Source organism: Myxocyprinus asiaticus, chromosome 47 (genome assembly GCF_019703515.2).
Source record: "Myxocyprinus asiaticus isolate MX2 ecotype Aquarium Trade chromosome 47, UBuf_Myxa_2, whole genome shotgun sequence".
NCBI classification, from domain to species: Eukaryota; Metazoa; Chordata; class Actinopteri; order Cypriniformes; family Catostomidae; genus Myxocyprinus; species Myxocyprinus asiaticus.
The window spans coordinates 30,429,573-30,450,755 of record NC_059390.1 but is presented as its reverse complement, the minus strand read 5'-3'; the positions used below and the strand labels follow the sequence as shown (position 1 = coordinate 30,450,755).

General features: G+C 35.7%; 1 protein-coding gene across 1 annotated transcript in view; it reads left to right on the top strand.

Annotated features, from left to right (window-relative positions):
• Window positions 1-3,617: 3,617 nt before the first annotated feature.
• Window positions 3,618-21,183, top strand: part of LOC127437020 (uncharacterized protein KIAA0930 homolog) — a 30,730-nt gene continuing 13,164 nt past the window's right edge. Inside the window, exons 1-7 of the mRNA XM_051691648.1 lie at window positions 3,618-3,890; window positions 16,873-17,021; window positions 17,238-17,342; window positions 17,908-17,985; window positions 18,566-18,667; window positions 20,537-20,677; window positions 20,779-20,967. Coding sequence (XP_051547608.1) covers window positions 3,779-3,890; window positions 16,873-17,021; window positions 17,238-17,342; window positions 17,908-17,985; window positions 18,566-18,667; window positions 20,537-20,677; window positions 20,779-20,967 — 876 coding nt within the window. The 5' untranslated portion in view covers window positions 3,618-3,778. The remainder of the gene's footprint in view (window positions 3,891-16,872; window positions 17,022-17,237; window positions 17,343-17,907; window positions 17,986-18,565; window positions 18,668-20,536; window positions 20,678-20,778; window positions 20,968-21,183) is intronic.

The following is a 21,183-nucleotide window of genomic DNA, read 5'->3' as shown; positions in this document are numbered from 1 at the left end:
GTATGTATAGTAATTTCCATAACCCTCGTCCATTCCCAATAAGAGTTATAAGGTGTTGAAATTTTATTGGCCAGTGGCGACCATTTTTGTTAATTTGTCAAATCGATTTTTTTAAGAATATGTTAGCATTTGAACCAAAGAAGATACATGTTTAATTTGAACTTTGTCACTCAAATGGCTTCGGTAATGACAGTTTTTTTATTTGTAGCGCCCCCTAGGGGTGGAATTGTACGAAACTTTACTGACGTCTTGTAAACGTCCTGTTGACTATGTGCACCGAGTTTGGTTAAATTTGGAGTTTGCGATGAGTAGATATTGATAAATTACTCAAATTGTGTTAAACAGAAGGAATTGTATCGTTAATATCTTCAGAACGATTTAACGTATCGAAATTCTTTTGATATTTTTTTGTCAGGAGGGTCTGTAGATAATGTACACCAAATTGCATGCCGATTGGACTAACGGTCAAGGAGGAGTTCGAAAAAGTTGGTTTTTCAAAAAAGTGAGGGGGATTTGGGATCATCCTGCCAAGTTTGGTGTCTCCGTGACTTACGGTCTCTGACGCCCAGACACATTTAGAGCAGAAAACATATCAGTACAATTACAATAGGGTTCCAGCAGCTTCACTGCATGGCCCCCTAATGAAATGATAATAAAACAAACTTGTTATAATTCCACTACAGTTACAAGTATGATTCAGTTAAACACGGTTCAATTTAGAGGTAAATTTCAACAAATTTCTCTGTTGTTGCACTCTGTTTGGTTGACACCCATGTGCAGGCATTTGCTCCATGAAGCCTATTTGAAGAAATGATGACTCGCTTGCTGTTTTGGACAAGTTGTTTTACAAAATGGAAATGGAAACTTGCATGACGTTGAGTTCATAATACTTACAAATAAGAATGAATCAGTAAAATGTAAGTTATGTGCTGGGGTTAAACATCGCTCAAGCACATTAAACAGCAGTAGGACTCTGTTAAAGCACCTGACACCCCACTCAAAATGATGAGCTTATTAAACTTTTTAAACTGTATAGTGCTTGGGTTGGGCTATTATAAGATAATACAAAGCTCTATCATTTTTCAAATGTCTTTTCTTCCCATACAAACGTGTTTTCACTTCTGTAAAGTGACGTTTCTGATGGATGTTTGCCATGCTAGAGCAAAGATATCGAACTAATAATAATTAAATTCATTATTGATTATTTTCATCATTGATTTTTTATCATTTGAATGATATTTAGATTTTAATGATTAGCTGTTGCAGCCCTCTGAAAGCTTAGGCATATAGCCTTTTCAAATGCTTAATTCACAACAATAAGTTTCAATGTATTCATTAAATAAAAAAATGTGAAGCAATTAAAAAAATATGTTGATGGATTTCACTTGTTTGCTCAACAACGAATCACATTTGCCCAAATTCCACTATCATATTAGTCCAATACATTCTTTCTTTGTTGTAACACATGGGCTGGAGGACAATTGCACAATTTAAGAAATGGGAAACACCAGTGGCAAATGTGGCAAACCAGTTTTGATTCATGTTTCAGCTTTGTAGTTTAACTAAACCATAATTGTCACATACTTTAAAAATGCATTTTGAATTATTAGGTTTTATGATGAAACTATCAATAAATTAAGTTTCAACAACATAATGGCAAGTGCTCCGAGGTAATGCAGCTGCCTGAAGACTTTCCATTTTTCAAATACATTTTGCTTCATCTGCTCCGCTCTCGTTTCCTTTCCTTGCATCCTTCACTCGATTCCTAAGAGGGTGGAGCTAGGGCGCAACGGAATGAAACGAGGATGCCCAGATTTAAAAGGGGAAGCACCCCCTGAATCTATAGATGAAATTACTTACGTGGAAACCGCGCTTCCGGGTTCTTTCAAGCAGCAAATTTCAATGAGCCTGTATGATTATGTCGGACATGAAACACATCCTCACATGTTTAACATGCTTCTAAAGCCTAAGAAATTTGATATATAAAAATAAGAACCACCACTTGACATGCAATATGTGTCTTTACTGCTTAAATTATTAACCCACATACAATAAATAATAATCTTCTTAATACTCCATATAAAAACATAACAGCTGTTTTCGATTGAACAATATTATTTACTGCATTCAAAATAAATGCAAAGACATCATTTTCTCAGTGTGACATTATTTGTATTCATTTATCCTTTCACAAACAGTAGTCCATGTGCTGCGGTGGTGGAGACGGGATCTGTTGCTCCTGTTATATGTATATTGTGATCTTGATCAGATAAGATCATTGTTAGATCATATTTGACCTCATATCTGTCACAGCGACAGCACTTTGGAAATTGAAAAAAAGCAGTTTGCAATCAGAGTTGACGTAATTTCTTCGTAAAAATGTTAATATCCACTAACCGCTGCTGCGGGTCAATTGTGTCTAACAGAGCAGACGTGATAACAATGACGGTGACCCGTGAATTATCATCATCATTTATGTAAAATCCTGAGTTTTTCCTGATGCAACGATCTGGTGGAAATGTAAAGAAACCCTAATCTCCAATAATCTGTGGGAAAAGGGGTGTTTCAACCCCACAAACAGCACTTTTTGGGCAGTTTCAGCGCAATTTGTGCGAAGCGCCCATAGACAGAAGGGTAGGGTAGCACCAGCTATGTCCAAGGTCTTACGTAAATTGGGAGGTAAAGTTCACACTAAGGACTAAGTCAGTGCTTAATTTGGATGCACCACCTGTTCTTAAGGCAAGACTTAACTAGTAGGTCGTAAAGTGATGTGTAGTCACATAATATGTTTACCTGTATTGATCCAATAAACAGCATTCAAATTTGTACACAGAACTGTTGATGTTCTGAAAGCCGTGAATTTTGATGTTCAAACCTTGTTTGCTCAAGTAACTGAGTAATAAATTATATCCCCATTAAAATAGGATACGTAATAAAAGTAGATTTGATAAATAGTATATTTGCCCTGTATAAATAACAATATTATAGGAACTGTATCTAAAATAAATAAGGGGTGATAAATAAATACTAATATAACAGGCTGTTATAATAGACATTTATTCATTTCAATATCCTATATATATTTTGAATGTGTTGAAACTTGACACCAGGCGACGCACCCTAAAAACTGCACCATTAGATCGGTTTCATGATAAAAGTAAGTTTTTTCTCTCTCTCCTAAAAGTGTAAATCTCAACATCATACTGTATGTCGAAATGATTGATGCCTGTCACGCAAAACATGAGCTCATTGATGTCATAAAATATCAGTCTGCTTTTTTATTCCAACCGTTATTCCTGGTCAGAGGCTTCCGTAAATATTTAGTTTATACGTAGGGTTACGTTCTACCTAAGTTTAATGGTGCAACACTCAAGTATTTATAAATATTTCGTATTTTTATTTGCGTAAATTGTGACTTAGTGCCCATTTACGCCACAACTAGGCTAAGTTGTAACTTATGTATAACTGGTGCAACCGGCCTCAGTTCTTTTCTGGGCAACAAAAGAACACGGAAGGGGCGGGGCGGAGCGTTTGTTTGTAAACAGTAACTTTGTTACTGTACAGTAACATCTATTGACGCGTCCCCTTTAAAAGGCCTATGGAGTGACGTCACTGGCAGCGCACGGGGTGTTCCCTGCGCGTTGGGCAGCTGACGGAAGTGAAGAGCTCTTGTGTTGTTGTATTGAGCTTGACTGTGTTAAAATGCTTGGATCACATTTGTGAGATAAGTGAAAGTATGACTGCGCTCTGATCGTGTCATGACATCCGCGCGCTTACTATGGCCGCTTTACCGGGTCCCGCCGAACCGGATCAGTCGCTGCAGCACATGCTGAAAGCCATCGTCGACGAGCGGAACCGCCTGAACATCAGACAGGACCTGAGCGGACTGGGTCAGTGCATCTGCCACATTACACTAGAAGCGGAGGGCCGTCAAATTAATACACGAGTAAAGGGCCCTGGGCTTTAATGCCATACACATGTCATCATAATATGAATATATGATTAGGATCAAACGCGAGTAGAGGCCGTGATTAGCTGCTATTGTTTCCACTGAAGCGCCTTTATGACATCATAATGCATGAGGCGCGCCGCCAATCTCTCTTTCGCGGGTGTGACGTCATTGTGTTTTATTCTCACTTCAAAGTTAGAATGTATCATAGTCTGTCTGTCTTGTCCGTCTATCTATCTGTTAATGTTCAATTACAAGTAAAAACCTGTTGAAAATGATATCACACTTTTACAGATCTCATGAATATATCACCAAAGTACAATACAGATAATACTGACTAAATCTATTTCTTTGTAAATAACAATGCATGGCCTCTTACTTTGGTCCACACAATGACTCAAACAGTAAAATAACATATTAAGGAAATTTCCACAGCAGGCATAACAAAATGCCACTTGTATTATCGTGCAAGGTTTGTGGTTTACCGGTTGTATATCTCACCAGCAGAAATCATATTAATATTGCTTTAATTCTTTTGGCTTGAGCGTTTGTCAGGCTATTAATCCAAGGTCTGGCAAGGAATTTAATGAACTTTTTTGCCTTGTTATGTCTTGGAGCTGTGCTGTCAGGATTCTAGACATTAAGAGGCCCTAGGCAAAGTTTATGTTGGAAAAAGAGCACTGAATGAAGTGGATATTTAAAAACAGTCCAATTAAACTCAACCTGCAATTGCATCCAATGATTTGCCAACGATGAAGAGGTTCTTTATTATATACTTAAATACATATTTATGCAGCATTTCTACAACACATGTAAATCTTTTCCAAACTAAAAAGTATTAAAACATCAACAGCGCGTGAAAGCACGTGAAGTACCAAAAAGTAAAGTATTAAGTGTGATAGTACTACCGTCTGATGGACCATGGTGTTGTCACAGCGGGCTACTTTTTTTGAAAGGTAATTTTGAAAAACTTTCACTAGTGCTTGTTATGGAAGTCTTTTAGAGATGCTTTATAGTCCATACATTAATGCTACACTCAAAAACAAAAAAAAAACAAAAAACATTTTGTTCCCAAAGTCACCTGAATTGAACACTTTTGTGACGTTTTTGCAAGAAAGAAAATACCAAGGAGGATGCCCCTGGACTCATTAGAGCTAAGGCTTCCCTGTTTTACTTTATACAGGACCTCTGTTCCTGGAAATGTGGCTGTTATATTGAGTGACAGATAGCAGTGGCATAGAGATTTTGCTTCTAGTCAACGTGTGCAAACAGTTATTAAATTTGCATATCCGTGCCTAGTTTAATTTACACATATTTAGTGATCCTAGCTCAGCTCCACCTGTTAATGATCTGGCACCCCATTAGCACCAGCAGTAAAAATTATCTGGCAGTTTTACTTTGGAGTAACTGATGTTACAGTTAACTGATGTTACAATAAGTGTGTTAGACTTTATGCAGGTCTGCACAGACTGGTCGGTGCCTGACAACAAGTAATGCGTATTGGTTAGAAATGTGTTTAGTCAAAAATGTTTGATTTTTATGATTTTTTTACTCATTTTTTATTGACTACTGTGATATGGCTTGTAAAAAGTGGAAGCTCACTCAAAATACAGAGTGACTATTTGCACCCTGGTTTAAATAGCATCTGCCACACAGTGCAGCTCTTTACATTCTAATAGTCTGGTGAAAGCACAGGAATATATGGCAAACTGAACAATAGATGTCACTGCAGTGGCGTACGGTGTAAAGACGGTGTGTGAATGTGTACTGTTGTCCTAGCGACCCCGGTTCAATTCCATCTTTTATCCCACTCTTTTTTCCCCATCTGATTTCCTGTTTCCACTCTTAATATTTCCTTTAATACTACTTAAAATAATAGATAAAAATGAATATACATGTTGATTTCATCACAGTGATTTGGCCATGGTGAATGTCGAGGAGTGCAGAGAAGGGTTTGATCTGGTGGCAGGGTCTGTCTGATTGCACTCGTTCCTGTGGCTCGGCATCGCTTGTGTGATTGCATCACTGTACTACTATAGTATTATTGTAGTAACCATGTTTTTTTTTTTTTTTTGGCAGTTTTTGGCTTTTTTTTTATGGAATTAACCATGGTGTTACTAAGGGCTGCAACTAACAATTATTTTGATAATTGATTAATCGGATAAATGTCTAAATGTCCTGTATTTTAATAAACAGAAATCATAAAGTGTGTAAGGATTTGGTTTGGTTTACTGTACTGAATGATTCTATACTCTCACAAAACTTTGAACAAAGCCTGAATAGTTATGTTTGATTTTTATTATTATTATTATTACTTTCAGAACATATGCAAAACAGTTCCTTTCCTTTACTTGTAAAACTTAAAAAGTACTGTTTATTAAAGTGTAAAATGATCCATTTTGGGATGGAGTGGGACAAAAAAATCAGTCCAGAGAGGGTATTGGTGACACCAGAATAGAAATATTAATAATTCTGCTCAGCTGAAAAATACATACAATAATTATGTTAGATACATATGCTTGTACATTGTCACTGATTACATACATTTTAAGAATTTCAAATTAATATTGTAAGGTTTAAAACCATATTGTCACTGATAACATGTTTCTAAAGTATTCTTTTCAAAAATAATTTTTAATGGTAGTGCATGCTTATCCAGTAAATTTATATTTGCCATAGTATAAATTTACTGGTGAAATCAGACATTACATTTGGCACTATCAGGACTCTTGTTGTTATACATTATATTCAGTATTATATACAGTTTAACATAGTACAATCATCTGCAAATGCAGTGCAGATTCACGCTTGTGCTGAAAAGTCTCATCCTGGTGCTCATTGTATTACATCCATGATGAGAAATGATCTAAAACTTTTTTTAAAACCAGCATACATGACCATGACATCCATGAAAGCTCCACGATTGACTACATTGAAACTGAAAGTGCGGTATGATGTTGCATGAGTTTAAACAAAATGATGGCACTCCCTTTCTCCATTGTGATTGGTTTGATTGAGGCGGATGCGCGTGCACGTTTGCTCGGTGAAGTTTAACAGAGACTCGCATGTGGTAAAAACAAACAGTTTTTCAAAATACCGGAAACACGCACCTGATTTTGAATTCATAACATGTATACATTATAAAACAGAAAATAGCAGTAAAATGTAAGTGATGCACTGGAGAGATACAACTCTTAAGTGCATCAAACAGCACATGCCCTCTTTCAATGCACCTGATGCAGCAACCGCTCCACATTAAACTGTATGCCTACTATGATCTTTAAAGTGTTTATAAAGTGCTCATGTGCACTGGACATCTTGGGTCGTGTTTTATCCACTTCAATTTGTCTCTGTCATTTTTCAAACTAGTTTCATGAAACTGTAAAGTGACGTTACTGGCGGAGCATATATCCAAGTAATCGATAATGAAATTCGTTGTCAATGATTTTCATTATCGATAATTATCGAATTTATCGATTAGTTGTTGCAGCCCTAGTGTTACTATAATAATATGTTGTTAATACAGGAACCATGGTTAATTTTTAGGTTTCTGTAAATTAACAATGAAATACCATGTTGAAAAAGGTTACTGTAGTAAAACCAAGGTTCTTTTTTCTAAGGTAAGGTTAGGTTTAGGGGTAGGGGTTCATGTAGTGTCTGTGGGACTCTAAATAAACACAATAAACACACTGCAGTGATGCCCACACTGTATGTTAGTATTTAAATATGGGTGCAAATAGTATCTGACACTATTTGCACCAGGGTGCAATTAGTATTTACCATTATTTGCACCAGGGTTGGGGTGTAAATAATATCTGCCACTATTTGCACTGTGCTGTAAATAGCATATACCATATACCTCTTGAGCATGGACGCACGCGCTGTGCAGAGCAAACATTACCTTGACCGTGAAAACACATCCATGACCATGCGCTAAAGTTTGAGCGCTTGAGATTTTGCGAGAGCAAAGAAGACATCATGTTCTTTGTTGCAACACTGATAATTGGTGGATTTTCCAAGCTTTAGAAATGAAACTTTTTGCACATGTCCGAATGGGTTAAAATTTATTTTCGCATGTTATACTTTGTAATCGCAATTTCGAGTAAATCTGTCGCACTGTATAGTGCTGGATAGCAACCAGGTTAACATGTATTTTGGAGGCCCTCTGGCAATGCCTCCACAAATGCCTAGTCTGAATGTACTGTAGCTAGCATCTGCCCTGTATGCCATAAATTTCTTTCTATAAGATATTATATTAGCTGAGGTGGCAAACTCTGAAGGGCCAGGAAAGCCTTCTCTGGTGGCATAACATGTCCAAAAATCAATGTAAAAAACAAAATGTGTCTTTCATTTTCATTTATATGCATTTGCTGATGTATTTTCGATTGCTTTCCACTTCTGATTCTGTTTGCTGAACTCATCAGTAAGGGTGCCGTACATTTTTGGCTGCCGTACATTTTCGGCCAGAAAATGGCATAAAATGTTTTTTCCGGTTTTCGGCCGAAAATGTGAACAGAAAACCATCATTTTAAAATCTGATAACAGAAACACCCACATGGAGGAAAAGCATTGTTTATGTTGAACATTAAAGTCCACATCCACAGAAGTGAAGTGATCTCTTGTTAATTAGCACATTAATAAAGAGCATTTTTCAGTGCTCTGTTATTGTGTGCCATGGGAGTTACTGTCAAGCTCCAATATGACATTAAAAAAGCAACATTAAAGGGGTCATGTGGAATCAAATTTTCCTTGATCTTTTGACAAAGAAGTTCATTGTACAACCCCAGTTCCGCTAATAAAAACAAAAAGGAGTGATTTGTAAATTCGATTCACCTTGTGCTATATTGAAAGCACAACAAAAACACATTATTAGATGTTTTACCCTGTGAATTATTTATTTATTTATTCATTTATTGAAAATATTCACATTTCAAATCAGATGATTGCAACAAAGTTGGGATAGTCAAGTGTTTACCACTATGTAACATCACCATTTCTTCTAACAATACTTGAGCATTTAGGCACTGAAGACACAAGTTTGTTAAGTTTAATAAGTGGAATTTTCCCCCATTCATCCATTATGCAGGTCTTCAGCTGCACAATTGTATGGGGTCTTCATTGCCATATTTTGCTTCATAATGCACCACACATTCTCAATTGGAGACGGTCAGGACTGCAGGCAAGCCAATCTAGCACCCACACTTTTTGCTTAGACATGCACTTGTAATATGGGCAGTATGTGGTTTAAAATTTCAGCCAAGAATTTTTATTTCGATCACTACTTATCAGTGTTCTAACAAATAGTGGTAAACTTTATCCCATCAGAATATGCTTCATATGCTATATTCAGGATTATGACCTTCAGAATTAACAGGCTAGTAGTCTCCCTTAACAGTGCAATTGAATCTAATTGAATCTAATCTGATTCGATTCTGATTCACAAGCTCTTGATTTGATTCGATTCCAATTTGATTTGTTTTGAGTCCAATTAATTCTGGTATATTTCAGTTATAAAGTCATTTTGTCTTATTTGTGAAAGAAATTTGGTAAATCTCAATACCATATTTGATACTATAACAAAATACTGACTAATTTGAGTGAACATTGTAAAAAACAATTATTCAAAACAAGCAAACAGTCAGTAATAAAGTAGGAACAAAGAAACACATTACAATCGATAGAAAAAATATAAACAATAGAATAAAGATGCAAATTAAGAAAACAGTGCTTTAAGTTCTTAACCATAGGTCTATCAAGTATTTAATTAAACATTCAGGAATTGAAAATGTAAAGCTCCCAAAGTTATCCAGCCAAGAGCAGTGAGTGGTTTTCATGTTATTGTTGTTTAATTATTTACACAATGTCTGATATTTTAATACAAATATGTTTCTTTATTTCTTTTTTGGTCACGCTGTTTACATTAATACCTAACCAAGACGGGAATTTTCACAGAATTTTAAAAAGTGTTTTACTGTTTAGGTGAGTGTCCGTATTACCAAGAGCACTTAGAGGGGATAAAAAAGGGATCTTATGATTTTAAGAATCAGTATCCGGATTGTTCAAATGAAGATTGTGATTAATCGGAAAATCCTTTTTTTATACCCAGTCCTGATATCTAATTTCAGATTCATCTGCCAGTTGCATACAGAGGGTTTATTTAAGCTCAGTGTCATGTCATGTTTTTGAAATGTAAAAGGTATTTTTGATGCTATACTTTAGCTGTGCCGTCACATTGACGGCCTAGACTTTTTTTTAATCTTATACTTTCATCCCAAGTATACATTTGTCCCCAATGAGACCAGCTTCCCTTAACTAGTTCCCTTTAAACTGCTTTCATTCTTCAGTTTAAAGGGAACTAGTTTTAATCAAGGATGGTTCAAATATTGTATTGTATTGTAAGAAAGTAGTGTAGGCATCTTCTAAATTTCAGTCGTATCCAATACATTTTGAGTTACTTGTTCTGATTTATTTTGAATCTAGATATTTCAGTTCACCTCATTCAATCCAAATGACAAAGCAGTAAGTAATTTTAGCCATTTTCCAGTGGAGCAACATCTTCACCTCCTATCATATGTGATTTTAAATGGTACAATGTCTTTGTACTCCACAGTCTCTCTTGTCATCTGTTTTTGATGTTTTGACCATTTTAAAGATTTAATTATCTGTTTGACACGCTGTTAACTTTTGACATTTTGCACAGCCCACCACTTCTGCTTCTGTGAACATCTTCCTCTGAAATACTGAATGTTATGTTCAAACTGTAGTGTTAAAGGAGTAGTTCACCCAAAAATGTGCATGTCACTCTAAACCTGTATGACTTTCTGTCTTCTGTGGAGCACAAAAGGTGAATTTGAAGAATATTTTCCATATTTCCTGTGAATAATAATTTAAATTTGGGTCTGTTCCAGAGCTGTCAAGAAGACTTGGAATATAGTTACGGATGCTTACAGTAGACATTAGGATTTATAACTTTAACATTCGAGCGGCATCTTCCTCATTCTAAATGGGGATGTGATAGAGGTGTCATGCTGTATGATCATTCCTCTTTTTACTTCCCTTAGAACAATGGAAGTAAAAGACAATGCTTGAATCCACTAAAGCACTAATATACAGCACTAAAGAAAGAAATCATACACACGCGAAAGAATCATCATTTTCTGTTTTTAGGTTTGAAGTACATTTCAGGGCTCCAGACTGTGACTAAAAATAATTATTGCAACAATCATTTAAAATATAGTCGCCATTGTCGACAGTCGAGTGTGTTCATATGTGGTTTTGTCAGATTTCATCTTGTGAGTTATTGAATACATCTATAGAGTGCGCACCAGTGTGTCTCGTGCTGCTTTTCACCCATTCTGTTTCTTATAGGCCCTCTCCAAACATAGCGCTTATGGTTGTGACCATAAAGCTCTATTTTGGTCTCGTCACTCCAAATTACAGTGTGCCAGAAGCTGTGAGGCGTGTCAAGGTGTTGTCGGGCATATTGTAACCGGGCTTTTTTGTGGCATTGGCGCAGTAAAGGCTTCTTTCTGGCAACTTGACCATACAGCTCATTTTTGTTCAAGTATCGTCGTATTGTGCTCCTTGAAACAACCACACCGTCTTTTTCCAGAGCAGCCTGTATTTCTCCTGAGGTTACCTGTGGGTTTTTCTTTGTATTCTGAACAATTCTTCTGGCAGTTGAGGCTGAAATCTTTCTTGGTCTACCTGACCTTGGCTTGGTATCAAGAGATCCCTGAATTTTCCACTTCTTAATAAGTGATTGAACAGTACTAACTGGCATTTTCAAGGCTTTGGATATCATTTTATATCCTTTTCCATCTTTATAAAGTTCCATTACCTTGTTACCTAGGTCTTTTGACAGTTCTTTTCTGCTCCCCATGGTTCAGTATCTAGCCTGCTCAGTGCATCCACATGAGAGCTAACAAACTCATTGACTATTTGTACACAGACACTAATTGTAATTTAAAAAGCCACAGGTGTGGGAAATTAACCTTTAATTGCCATTTAAACCTGTGTGTGTCACCTTGTGTGTCTGTAACAAGGCCAAACATTCAAGGGTATGTAAACTTTTGATCGGGGCCAATTGGGTGATTTCTGTTATTATGATTTAAAAAGGAGCCAAACAACTATGTGATGATAAATGGCTTCATATGATCCCTATCCTTAAATAAAAGACAGGTTTTTTTTTTTTTTTTTTTTTTTTTTTGCATGATCAGTCATATTTTCAAAATCAATGCCAAAATGTCACAATTTCTGCCAGGGTATGCAAACTTTTGAGCACAACTGTATATATGTGTGTGTGTATGTATGTATGTATGTATGTATATATATATATATATATATATATATATATATATATATATATATATATATATATATATATCAAGCTTTTGATACTTAGGACAATAGACCTTTTTCACAGACTGTGATGACGCATTTCCGCCTTATTTAACAGCGTAAATCTAGCAAACTTTTTTTTATATGATTTTTTTTTTTTTTTTTTTTACATTTTATTGAGTGTAAGTTTATAACATTATGCTTTGTGTTATATTACCTTGGAATTAGTTTTAAAAAATTAATTACCACAGCTGTGAGGGGGTTTCTATTACAGCTGCTGAAAGAGTGACAGTAAATTTGGCATCTTCTCCCATCTGACTGTCTTAATCCATCTCTCTCTTTTTTTTTTTCTTCTGGAAAGTCATTCAAATGTAAATGTGGATTTTTTCTTTTGCTCTTGGAGTGAATGGTTAAGTGAAAATAAGATTTGCTGTGGTCACCCATTCACTCCCATTCACCGCTGTCGACGTTTACCCTGCAAATGTTTACGTGTTCCAAAACCCGGAGTGTGAAGAAGGTCTATTGAGGGACTTGTACACAACTATTACACAAGGTGCACACATTCACTGATGCTCAAGAAGACAATACACTACTATATGCATACTATACTTTATGTAAATATCTAGTGTAGATTCTGAAGAGCAGTACTAAATAAAAATCTTTTATCTCTTATATTTATATAAATTATGAAAGGGGTGTGAACATTTATGAGACAAAAGGGAATGCAAAACTTATTTTTTCAACTATATATATGGTTTATTATACCTTTGATTAATGGGTTGTCAGCTGTAATACTTTTCTTCGGCTTTAACAGCAATCTAATTCGAGCAATTCTGTGATTTGGCGACTAAAAACAGCCATTGGGCTCTTTAATGCTTCAGTTTAGGAGCCAATGGCTCCTAAGTAATTTTTTTAGTCTGGAACCCTGACATTTTATGTGTTTGTTAGTCATGGACTAATGGAAATAAGTACTGTATGTTTGTACAGTATCCTGCTAGATCAGTGTTTTGCTACATATTATGTCTTCTGTATCCCCACTAGAGGTCTGCAACCCGACTGGGGCCTGACTGGACCTGAGAAACTGCTGGGTTTCGGGCACATACTCTCACTCACAGAAACATGAATGGATGAGTTAGGGGCCATTCACACCAAACGAGATTTTGCGTTTTTTTTTTTTTTTTCTGCTCTGTTTTTCCATTGTTTTCCTATGTAAACACGTGCTGGTCGGACATATTTGACCATTGCACCGCATCTCTTGTAGGACCTTCGCATTTATTTAGATACCATGTCAAGTTAAAAAGAACTTCAAGTTACAACAACGCATGTCGAGACATTTGCGTTCTGTTTCATTTGTCGCGCTGCGTGTTAGCGCAGGTGTCACGAAAATTTGCCATTCTGAAGAAGTTCAGGCTGCTAAGAGGACTTCACATGATTGTTACATTGTTTCACATGATTCGAGATTGTTCTGCACCAAACAAAGTTTCGGGGCTTGATAAACAGTAAGGATGTTTCTTCCCTTCTGCTCTGTTGTGCTGAAGGTCTGCTGTGTTTTGTTAAATTTGTGAATGTTTACGAATGGTGCCTACGATGCTTACATAAAATAAAGCCTATTGCAACAATAGTTGCTTCGAGAAGAAGTTATAAAGAGAGTGACTGATTTTGGGTTCAGGTCGGGTTAAGGCTTAAAATCGGAGGGTACTGTTCGGGTCGGGTCACACGGTCTCGGGTACGGGTCTGGTTAGGTTTTCAAATTTAAGGCCTGTGCAAACATCTAATCTCCACAGCCCAGTCAGTAAAGCTTTAACTCATACTGGATATAATTTTACATTTATGAATACTATTAAAGTAATTTGAAAAAAAAAAAAGCATCTCCAGGCAGTAATTTCAAGTCAATTACAGCTCCACCCACTTGAACGGAGAAAGACTGAGATGTAGAAAAGTATTTGTTAGGATTATGCTTCAATGACAAATGGCAAATCAGACAGAAAATCTGGCATTATCATTTTTGCTTCTTCAGCTACATTGTTACAATTTCTCAAAATACGTTTTCTACTAGTGGTCCATATCCTCCTTACACTGTCTCTGAATTTACTAAATGTAAATTCACTACATAGATTGTAAAACACTTGTTACAATTTACTGTTATATATTGTATTGAAGTGTTGTCACAATACCAAAATTTCAGTAGTCAGTACTGATATAATTGAAATTTCATGGTTCTCGATACCAATTTCAAATCATCTGCAAAAATATGCTGATATGGCAGCCTGATCTCGGGCAAAAGAAAGTAAAATGGTGTCGTATTCAGAAGAGGTTTTAAGGAGAATGTTAGATGAATGTTTTTAAAACATACCTCCCTAACCTAAAACTTTTACCTGAACCTAACCAATAGTGTTTTAAATGAGATATTTAAGAAAGATATCCTTACCAAATCAATGCCGAAACTTAACCATTAGTGTTTTAAAATATAAATGAAATATTTAAAAAAGACATCCTTACCAAATCAATGCCTAAATCTAAACATTAGTGTTTCAAAATGCAGAAGCTAAATGAAAAACAACAACATAATTTCGTGCCGCTTCTATGACTCTGTTGTGTCACGTGTCAGTTTGAATTCATGGCTACATTTGATATTGCATTAAGTCCAGTGCCCTATCAGATGAGCTATAGGCCTATGTGTTGGAATAAGTGTATATGTACGTGGGTTTTTAATACAAGCATTAAAATGTATTGTTTTTCAAAAGATGCATTAGAGTAAAAGTGTGCCGATATTATAAAATAGCAGGTTTTTGAGTAATTAAGAGAAAAAAGAAGTATTTATAAAGTCACGATCTGTTGAATTATGCATTGCTTAAGTGTTTTTAAGTAGGGCCCCTCTGAAATCTGTTTTATTTTTTCCCAAATCCTGTTTTCCTTTTTTTTTCAGAATTCTGTTTTATTTGATGATTTCATCATCAAAATGGTGTCTCATCAAATTAATTCTTAAAATTTTAACAAGTGATAATAGAACAATTACTTTTCAACATACCATTGCATTTTTTAACAAACTTTTACTCAGTACAACAGCACTCTTGTTTGTTATATATTGCTTAATTTTTTATTATAAATTATTATTAGCTTTGTTCTTATTTTTAATCATTATTATTATTAATAATATTACGAAAGTAAATATTACATGTTACTATACAGTTGTAATATATTTCTGGTCTCTAGCTTTTGCTCTGCTTTGTCATCTCATACAATGCAAATGATTCTCAATGTCTGTGGAGTTTCCAGTGTCTGAGCGGTCTGCTTCACACATTCATTTAAAGCACACAGCTCATCCACACTAAGATTGCAGCCTTTCACTAGGACATATCACGATTTTAATTTGATTAATTGTGCATTTCAATGTAAAAGAAGTAACAGAGCACACCCTTAAATAAGAGGTGAACATTTTAAAGCTGTCGTGTGTCAGTTAGACCGCACGTTGGGACCATATAAAGTCGGTTCTCAGTACTACCGGTACTGCAGAAATACTAGTATCATGACATCTTTTTTGTTTTAGTATTAACTTGGGACCGAAGCACCGGTACTTTTGACATCTCTAGTATTGAAGGAACAAAATAGAACAGTCAAACAAGAAAAGTCAGAATAATCTAAACGTCAGTTATACTTCCTGGTGTTACATTCGATATCTGCAAAACAAAACCAGATGTGATTAAAGCCACATTTGTGCCACTACGCAGAAAATATCATTTTAGATGTTTTAAATAGCTTTCTTAGGAATAAATATGTTTTTTAGTACTCTGAAAGGGTTATTATACCAAGAAATAACTATTTAAACAATGCATCTCATATCATCTGCTTATCTTCTTGAAAGTACTTTGTGGACACTTACAAACAATATGAAGTATCATTCACAACGCATTTGTGGCATATTCAGGAGTAAAAGAGATCATTCTTTAGGAAATAATGTAGGATGGCATTTTTATCCTTTGGAATTTGATTGAATCTTAAAACGTGGACTGTGATATTATTGGTTACTATTCATTTTTCCCTGCCTGCATAATCTATCAGCAGAAAAGTCGTTTCAGAAGCGGAGAACGTTTTTGCAGTTTGCTGAAAAAATGTAACTTGATTTTTTCTTTAGGTGAACGTGCACTGATGAATCATGCTCAGTAAGACCAGAGACATTTTTTAAGGCTACATAGGACAATTTTTTCATGGTTTCCTAAATACAGAACTTTTTTTTTATATTGATTTTGGGCTAATTTTGTGATGTGTAATCTTAATTTTAAGCTTTGGTTATACTGTATGGTGTAATGGAGTGGTGGTGGTGTAGTGGACTAAAGCACTGAACTGGTAAGCAGAAGGTTGTTGGTTCAATCCCCACAGCCACCACCATTGTGTCCTTGAGCAAGGCACTTAACTCCAGGTTGCTCCAGGGGGATTGTCCCTGTAATCAGGAATATGAAAGTCGCTTTGGATAAAAGCATCTGCCAAATGCATAAATGTAATGTAAATGTAACTGTATGTGCACTCTTCAGGACAATTCAGATGAAACTTCAATTAAGTTCTTGTTTTGCTTTTTTGTTTTTTAGGGTGCTTTAAGGATGACCGGATAGTGTTCTGGACGTGGATGTTCTCCACATACTTTATGGAGAAATGGGCGCCGCGTCAGGATGATATGCTCTTCTATGTGAGACGCAAGCTTTCGTATGTCAGTGCCGACAACACAGAAGGAAAGAAGGTATGATGAATCTGATAAGTGCCATTTACAAAAGTGTTGAGTATGGTGTCAGTGGCTTCAAATATTTCACACAGGTTTTTTCTCTGGTGATGACTGGTGTACACAGTCATCCAGACGGGCAAAGTTGGTCCCACAGGTTTTTAGTGGGGTTCAGGAATGTACTTGAGTTACGGCGTGACAAAAATAGACATGGTGCTTTGATTTTTGTTTCTTTAGGTGGAGGTTGAAGTTTACAGAAGAGACTCGAAAAAGCTGCCTGGACTGGGTGATCCTGATATTGACTGGGAGGAGAGCGTGTATCTCAACCTTATCCTGCAGAAAGTAACTTCAACTTTAATGAGCATGTTCAAGAGATACTATACATGCACAATGCAAACACCGTTAATTCTTCTGAGCTATTTTTATACAATTGATTTTGGTAGAACAATTTTTTTTTTTGTTTTTTGTTTTTTTTCTGCTCTGTTTGCAAAAATAAATAAATAAATACTATTGTTAATGAATATTTTTCCTGTAAAAATATCTCAAAATCCTTCAAACAAGAGAAATGTACTTGAGAAGCAGCACTACATTTAGACTTATTTCAGAGTATGTTAACAATGTATCTTGAAAATAAGTGTATTTTGTCTTTTTTTCTTTTCTACTTGTTTTCATTTGCTTATGCTTAAAACAAGAAAAAATGCACAAATATTCTCTGAAAAAAAACCTTTATATCTTATGCAGTTTTGATTCTGAAGTAAATCATGTTTTAAGGATTTTAGGATATTTTTTTACCAGAAAGCAAATACAAAGACTGCAGTGCAAGACTAATCTTCCCACATCATTGAAGCTGTATCATATTTTTGGACATGTAGTTTGTGTGAAGTGTTGATGAAGTCTTTTCTCACAGCTGGACTATGTGGTCACATGTGCAGTTTGCACACGCTCAGATGCAGGAGACATTCACATCCACAAGAAGAAATCACAGGTAACACAACAGTTCCCATTTATCCCACTGTTGCTCAAGAATGAGAATTGTGCACACTCACTGGAATTCATGTTTAAAGTCAGTTTGAATATTAAATGGATAGTTTACCCCCATTAATTCTTCTGTGGAACACAAAATGAGATGTTTTAGGAACTGACCTCCTCAGTCAACATTTGCTTTCATTGTATGGAAAATAAACAATGAAAGTGAATAGAGACTGAGGTTGCATAGAAAGAGTAACAGAATTATCATTTTTGGGTCAACTATCCCTTTAATATTTTATTTTAATGATATCTTTTTTCAAATTGTTTTAAAGAAGCTACTTTTCTGAGTTTACCACAGTAAAGGGGTGTCGTTAACCCTACCAATTTTCTATAAATAATCATTTTATTAATACTAGAAAGAAAAAATAATTATTTTGTAATATGGTTCATTATCATTATGGTTTTAATGGTTTGTTGCAACTTGGCTAATACAGAAACTGTGTGTATGTCAGCAATGAACGTGTTTCATCCAATCAGATTTTAGAGCTGTATGTAGCTGTGTTTGAGGTAGAGACTCTTCACGCTTTATTTTTCAGCAAGTTTTTGCTTCTCCAAGCAAACACCCCATGGACAGCAAAGGTGAAGAGTCCAAAATGAGCTACCCAAACATATTCTTCATGATCGACAACTTCGAGGAGGTAAACTTAATATCACACTGAGCAATGATTGAGCGATGGAGCAACTGCATGTCATATTGCTTGATTCCTCAATATCTGTGTAATGCAGTATCGTGAGGTTCATCAAAGGAGAGCTGTATGTGTCACACAAGAACATTTTTATCTCCTGCCCAGATTTCTGTTCCCTTGCAATAGGAAATGAAGTACATCTATGTTTGAAGTGAAAGGTCAGCATTGGTTATATATTTCTAAGGTTTGTACAGACAGGTTGGACGGGTTTATGTGCTTTCGCTTTTGTTGTTTCTACACAAGTGCATTTTTCAGAATAATTACAACAGCACAGATTAAAGCCTCATCTTAAAGTGGCCATACAACTAATGTTTTAGTTTTTTTCATGACCATTTTCCAACCTCATTTTGGCCCATATTTTTTATTTTGCTGCTGTATCTTTAAGAGACTGCTATATGTGAATGACCTATAACTGGCCATCAAATCCTACTCCGTACATACAAGACCTCTGTTATGATTTGATTACCTCTGTATATGAGAGTAGTTCACACTATTGTTCATCAGGGATGGTCAAGTGAGCTGAATTCTGAAAAGGTGTTGGTAAAATGTGGATGATCATATGTTAAAGGGAAAGTTCACCCAAAAATGAAAATTCTCTCATCATTTACTCATCCTCATGTCTTCCCAGATGTGTATGACTTACTTTCTTCTGCAGATTACAAATGAAGATTTTTAGAAGAATATCTCAGATCTGTAGGTCCATACAATGCAAGTGAATGGTTGATATGACCTTTGAAGCTCCACAAATCACATAAATGAAACATAAAAGTAATCCATAACACTCCAGTGGTTTAATCCATGTCTTCTGAAGCAACATAATAGATGTGGGTGAGAAACAGATCAATATTTAAGTCCTTTTTTTACTCTAAATCTCCACTTTAACTTTCACTTTCAGATGTGAAAGTGAAACTAAACAGGCACCACATGTGACTTTCAAATGTAAAAGTGAAAGTTAAAGTGGAGATTTAGAGTAAAAAAAGGACTTTTGGAAGTCCTCAATTGCCAAAATTGACGTTTTTGGAAGGAAATTTTGATCCGTTTCTCACCCACACCTATCATATCACTTCTAAAGATATGTATTTAAACACTGTCGTATTACTTTTATGTTTCCATTGTGATTTTTGGAGCTTCAAAGTTCTAGTCACCATTCATTTGCATTGTGTGGACCTACAGAGCTGAGATATACATTTAAAGATCTTCATTTGTGTTCTACAGAAGAAAGAAAGTCATACACATCTGATATGACATGAGGGTGAGTAAATAATGAGAGTATTTTCATTTTTGGGTGAACTATCCCTTTAATGAGCTCATGGTTGTGATGTCATAGTCATGAAAATTTAAGAATGATTTTGCAGTTTAGTTAATTGTAAAATCCTGTTTTTCATGCTATATTAATGTATTATTTTATTGGATAATTGATTAAAGAAATTGTTCACCCAAAATTGAAAATTCTATTATAGTTTACTCACCCTTATATCGTTTCTAACCATTATGACTTTCATTTTCTGACAACATAAGATGTTTTAATGACTAGCACTGACCTCTAGTGAAAATGCATCTGTTTGGCTTTCTTTTCTAATTAAAAACTGTCAATTCATACATTTTAATTGTGAAAAGTTGCATTTAAAATATTTACATGAATTTGACAATATCTTGGTATTTGATACGTCCCTCGTTTGCTTTAATGGCAGCATGCACTCAGACTGGCATGAACAAAACCCGAAGGGCCACGTTATCAAGCATGATTTGAGGATGTTTTAATGGAAGCAAGGAAATCTGACCAAATCCAAAATGAACTGGTTGTGTGTACGTGTTTTGTAGGTGTTCAGTGATATGACCGTTGGAGAAGGTGAGATGGTTTGTGTAGAGCTGGTGGCCAGTGACAAGGCCAACACGTTCCAGGGTGTGATCTTCCAAGGGTCCATCCGCTACGAAGCCCTCAAGAAAGTCTATGACAACCGGGTACGCTTCCATTTAACACTTACATTTAAAACGAAAGTCCTGGGACAGGTCCAAAGCACTCATTTGAGTTTATGTCATGGTGTCTGCTTGTGTCTTTTTAGGTAAGTGTGGCAGCTAAGATGGCGCAGCGCATGTCTTTTGGCTTCTACAAGTACAACAACATGGAGTTTGTGCGGATGAAAGGGCCTCAGGGCAAAGGTCATGCTGAGATGGCTGTGAGTCGAGTGCCCACTGGTGACACCTCGCCCTGCGGCACTGAAGAAGACCAAGATTCCCCCCTCCATGAGAGGGTCAGGAAAACCTATATTCTGTTCCCCATCCTTCTGTTAATTTCTTTATCAGATGTCAAGTTATTGTAAAGTTTCCGCTTTGTTGGATAATTTCCATTATCGCAGATGTTTACAGGTAGGCACTTGCAATGGAAGTACACAAGACCAAGCATTAAACATCAAAATTTATACTACGTAACTACATTTCCATCCAAGGATTTTTTTTTTTTTTTGTGA